The 5683-nt window shown below is 40.3% G+C and overlaps 1 protein-coding gene across 1 annotated transcript in view; it reads right to left on the reverse strand.

The window, feature by feature from the left end:
* Positions 1-5683, reverse strand: part of myo15ab (myosin XVAb) — a 65395-nt gene that overhangs the window by 38355 nt on the left and 21357 nt on the right. Inside the window, exons 17-25 of the mRNA XM_014011359.1 lie at positions 5515-5628; positions 5345-5403; positions 4896-5019; positions 4693-4788; positions 2745-2876; positions 1983-2108; positions 1090-1167; positions 731-882; positions 142-187 (exon numbers count right to left, since the gene is read on the reverse strand). Coding sequence (XP_013866813.1) covers positions 142-187; positions 731-882; positions 1090-1167; positions 1983-2108; positions 2745-2876; positions 4693-4788; positions 4896-5019; positions 5345-5403; positions 5515-5628 — 927 coding nt within the window. The remainder of the gene's footprint in view (positions 1-141; positions 188-730; positions 883-1089; positions 1168-1982; positions 2109-2744; positions 2877-4692; positions 4789-4895; positions 5020-5344; positions 5404-5514; positions 5629-5683) is intronic.

The raw sequence follows: 5683 nt of genomic DNA on the forward strand, positions 1-5683 counted from the left end.
CACACACACACACACACACACACACACACACACACACACACACACACACACACACACACACACGAGTTACAACATACCAATCATTGCAAATAACATCACACCACTGCACACCTGCACACATGATCCAACTTGCAGATATACCTTAAGATGGTTTGGCTTGATGCATCGCACAAAATAAGGATTACACCTGCCACAGATGGATAAGAATTGATGCAATGATAAATTAATGAAAGTAGATTTTTTAAAAATATATATATTTTAAAGGCTTCTGGAAATCAGCCTGAAGAAAGCTAAAGAAAATCAACTGTTTCAGGAGAGAGCAGCAGAGTATTTAATGGTCCATTACCAGGATGTAAGTTATCAGTGTTAGAATGAATCCTTGTATTTTTTACCTGTTGGAGGCCAATAAAACTGTTGAGATAATCAGTTTAATCTAATGGTACTAAAGGAACAAGGACTTGGCAGAGAATATGTTATTGATAGGGATGATGAAAGAAACTCTTCTAAATCATTAAATTTTTTTGTGAAGAATCTCAGTATTTTGCAGTTTCTCTTCCCAGTTTATATTAAATATTTAGTTTAAATTATTTTGCTTCATCTAGCTGCTTCACATTAAGTTTAAGTGGCAAAGCATTTAGTGAATGAGAGAAGATATTACAACAGTTTTTAGAAAAAAATCCAGCGTGTGGATTTCTAGCTTTGAAAAGTCGAACGAAAGCTTTACTAAAACCTTTCCATCTTGTCCAGAAGCTCTTGCAAACTGCTCTGAAACTTCGCGCTGACGGTGTTGGCCTGGTGACGCCGAGCCGTGCCGCTGCGCTGCAAATTGGAGCGCTGCTGTGACAAAGACTCCGAGTACTTCAAGAAAAGGCTCGAGACCATCTGTGCACAGGACATAATGACGGAGACACGCGGAAAGTAAACACAGAAGACAAAGAGTTCACTTAAAACGAAGAACTTATCCTGACAGAAAACACGTGGACGATGTCGGCAGGAAAAAAAAAGAAGTTATATATTATTAAAAGAGTTTTACATGATAAAAAGGACTGAAGGGATACATTGTAAATGACAACAGGAAGTTTTACTCACCCTGTTCTTGCTCTTAATGAAGAGGTCTAAAACATCCTGACGAACCATGTCAAAGTTCTTATCCAGGAATTTGTGTACCTGCAACACAACATAGTGGAAAAACCAAATACTCATAATGTCAAAGCTTAACAATGTAAAATCATGAGTACTCTGAATAAGTGGAGGATAATGGATGAATGGATGTTTTGTTGATGAGTCTCGGCTACTACCATGTCAAATTTTAGCTCTACAGGGTGTATAAAAAARGAAACCAAAATGAGGTGGCTCACTAAGAGATGTAACAAAACTCACACTGACTCGCATCYTTTTCTTAGAAGTTTTATTCCTTTTGTGCATTCAGGACATTTTCAAAACATGTTTCACTTTCTTCACTGTCCAATGCCTCCCACATGTCCCCCTCTCAACACACAGTTGGCATCGACCATGTTAATTTCATTGACTTTGAAAGTGAGCCACCTCCAAAAAGTGGCCCAAATTTCAACATAATGCTGCTCAGTCGTGCACAACTGGAAAATCATGAATGAAGTATCATCAGAAAGCATTTGTTGTCTACTTTTAGGTAAACTGTGCTTCCTGCTGTAATATGTATAGTTTTGTCACAGTGACAATGTTAAGTTGCTGTAAAGAATTGCTGACWCGTCGCTACTTTTGTTTGCTCAGGTTGATCAGCTGTGGCAACCATCTTTAAGTGGCTTGACTTCCAGACATAACCAGTTGCATATGCACGTCCAGTGATTATTTGCTGAACGTTTTATTAAAATCCATCAAGTAAATGAGATATTTTGCTAACATCCAATGTGAATTCAAATACTGTAGTTAATGACAACATTTTTAACAAAAATTAGAGATAAAGGAGGAGAAGAGCGACAAACAGAAAGAYGATGGAGGAGTACCTGATAAGTAACCTTCCCTGCGTAGTGTTTCAGGGTGAACTCTGGCAGCGGCATCTTTGGCCTGGCGTACAGCGGGTTGTTTCCATGGTGATAGTGGCACTTCTGTAAGAAGGTGTGGTCTGTTGCCTGGTGATAATTTGAGACGGTTAACGGATGGTGCACCATGGAAACCAAACCTCAACAGCACGAAAGCCCCTGTCGTGTGTTTGTGTATGCATGCTGCTTCGGTCGCTCCCTCGTGTGACGCGGCTCTCATTTCACWCTGAGAGCTGGAGACTTCATAATACATTTATCTCAATATGAGCTCCATCCCTTTCTATTAGAAGCCCTGGGAATGATGATAGCAGCAGGTAGGGCTAATTAAGTCAGCATGTATAATAGTTTTTTATTGATCTGAGCATACAGTCCCTTGGATCATGAAAATTCAAGAGTGAAACTTTCTTTTCATAACTCAWTTACTTCCCTAAAAAAATAAATAAATAAAAACTGAGGCATGAGCTCTAACAATCATGTATTAGTGAAAGTTGCTTATTCTGCACAGCGAAGTTAAATTAAGTTTAGTAGTTTAGTTTTCTCAACTAAACTCATTCAAAGCACAGAAGCCCTTACGAGTGGTGGATTATTAGTAAATTAGGAATTACTGAATGTTTTCAAACAGATTAATGATTTATTCCTACTATATGTTTTAATCTCATTACATTCAGTTTGCTAATRTCTACGTTATCTGTGTTTAGTATCTGTGTCAAACAGCTGAGGGCCTACCTGGGGGAAGCTACACTGATCATCCAGTATGCGCAGTATCCCATGAGGCTTTGCTGCAATGAGGTCCAGACACTCCTGGTTGTTGTTGAAGAGCTGTGGCTGCCATCCAATTTGCTCCCGCATGTACTCCTCCTACAGAACAACGTTTCGCACATGACTGCAAAGTTCATGGGATGAATAAAACTAATGCAAACTATTTAGTGTTTCCAATTTCAAAAATACTTAAAGGGGCAATATTATGTGTTTCTCAGGCATATATTTAAATTATATATCATAATAAAGTAACCATGTCACCTTCAGTTGTTATTAAAATGTTGTTTATACTGTATGTTTAAATAGAAAATAAACTTGACTTCTCATCAGATCTGCTTCTAAAAGCCTTTAAATTAGCCTCTGTCTCTTTAAAGTGCCCGTGACATCAATTTTTTTGTAATAATACAAAGGCATTTTTGGAAAGATGACATTAAGAACATATGACAAAATAATTTTCATGCTGCTGAGATGAACAGTTGTTGAGACATTTGCACGTGAAGTAACAGGAAGTGATGTCAAAGGGGAATGTCTGCAGGAAAACAGAGCTAAGCTAAAATGCTCAACAGCCCAGACTGTGGAGAGGAATCTGAGGTTTTAGATTATTTTGAGTCGCTATCAGACAGAAATAAAAAACAGAGTCAGAGTTCAAATCATATAACAATGTTTCAATAAACAAAGACCAGTGAGTTATTTTTCTTAAAGGAGTTCCCCTTTGATGTCACTTCCTGTTTCCCTTTTGCCAAGCCAAGTYCAAAAGAAAATAGGTCAGTTGTGTCCAAACGGGTGAAATAATGTGTGGTATGCCAAGTTTCTTAAATAGAACAAAGTTTTCTTTAACTTTTTGTATCTGAAGGATAAGCATGTCACAGGCACTTTAAGAACCTCCTTCCACTTCTGTCCCACCCATTTCAGCACAACTCGGGTGTGTGTGTGTGTGCTCTGTGGTGAAGAAGATCGGCTTGGAGACACAGCCCAGAGGAGGAGCTGATCCCAAAAGACGGTTCTATCACCCACTTCAGATGTTATCATCCATTAAATGGACATTATTAGTCATTATCAGTCCCATGGAATGGCTTCAGACTGTCCCGACTGTGCCGCCTAGTGGGTTCTCCGTCCCATAGAATGGCTTCAGACTTTCAGCTGGTTAGTATGAGGCATAAAACCACTAAGGTTTTTTTTAAATGCAATCTGGTTAATATGAGGCATAAAACCACTAAGGTTTTCATGTAATCTGGTTAATATGAGGCACAAAGCCACTAAGGTTAATTTTAGAGAAAATGACATGGGCTACGATAAAGTAGACCAGACTCCAGCAGTAGCAGATTGTTGCATTCCAACGTAAATGGCACTGGTTACCCACTACGAGACACTGTCGGGACAGTCTGAAGCCATTCTATGGGACTGATAACCTGCTAGACGGCACAGTCGTGACAGTCTGAATCCATGGGACTGATAACCACTAATGACTGATAACATCCGAACCGGCTGGTTCTAGTCCCATCTGGTTGTTTTTGCTCCTCTGCCTGGCTGCCTCAGGACACAACATGATTTCTCAAACATGCATGAACGAGTCAAAGCAAGACTCTGGGCATGTTTTTGAACAGAGGATAACATTATAACATGAAATAAAACTCAAAGAAGTTGATTTTACATGATATTGCCCCTTTCGCATGAGAATTGAGTCACAAGCCAAACTGTGTGTATTGATGACTTTCTTTAACCCTTTTTTAAGCTTTTCAAGTGACTACCACTTGACTGAGTCATTGCATTACCTTCCTTTGTGTTTTTTAGCCTTTTGGTTATAGGTTTGCCATGAAGATAAGCATTTATAGAGGTGTGTCGTTTCAAGCGTTGATTCATAGTGTATAAAAAGCTATTCATATGTATGAAAGTCTAAATTCGTGGCTTCCCTAACCTGCTCCTCCTGGAAGATGACCCTGTTAAAGTAGAACTGCAAAGTTTCGTTCGCATARTTGATGCACAGCTGCTCAAAACTGTTCACTTGTAGCTCCTGATGGTTGACAACAAAAGAGAAAAGACATTGGGGCACGTTCGTTAACAGCAGTCAGCTCAGACACACCGCTGGAGCAAACATTAGAGATTTCTTTTCCGTGTGACCTCAAATCCATATATGTCCAACACGGAGATAGAGAGGGCTTCGCTGCGAGGGTAGACGCGTCCGTTGATGCGCTCTGTCAGCCAACTGAACAGCAGCGAGTACAGGATCTTGGCAACAGCATCTCTGTGAGAAACACACAATAAGGTTTCTATGGAAACAGAAAAGTCGGTTCCTATGGAAACAGAAGACATCTGAAAAATCTCCCTCCAAGCCCTGACGTCCTTTGTCCTCACATGCCTCTGCCAAAGAGTGGAAAAGAATATCAAAGAGTCTTCGCTCTGCCTTCTGTAGTCTCCTGGTATGTTTTATCAGAGGGGTTAAAAAGAGACTGAGAACATCAAAAGCCTCAAAACGAGTCAGTCAAACAGGCTTCTGTTGCAAGTTTTTCCAAAAGGAAACAGATGCAATCTAACTGATCCTTTCCTAAGCCTTTTCTCCACTCACTCACCTGGCATCCAAAGCACTCTCCACAGTCAGTGGAGTGTAGATCTTCTCCGTTGCTGCATCCTGTGGGAGGGGTGTCAAACACATCAGATATCTGACAACACACATTTTGTCGTGTAACAACAATCATCTGAAGTGGTTATTGTAATGAAAAGCAACGGGAGGACAACTCACTGTCATTTTGTAAGTGACAGATTTCTGCAGGCTCTCGGGGGAGACCTGCAGCAGCTCAGCTACAACCCTGAGTTCATGAGTGCTCACCACCGATGCAGCCTCCTGGGCCTCAGCCTGCAGGAACCACACACACACACACACACACACACACACACACACACACACACAC

This window comes from Austrofundulus limnaeus, unplaced genomic scaffold (assembly GCF_001266775.1).
Source record: "Austrofundulus limnaeus strain Quisiro unplaced genomic scaffold, Austrofundulus_limnaeus-1.0 Scaffold80, whole genome shotgun sequence".
NCBI classification, from domain to species: Eukaryota; Metazoa; Chordata; class Actinopteri; order Cyprinodontiformes; family Rivulidae; genus Austrofundulus; species Austrofundulus limnaeus.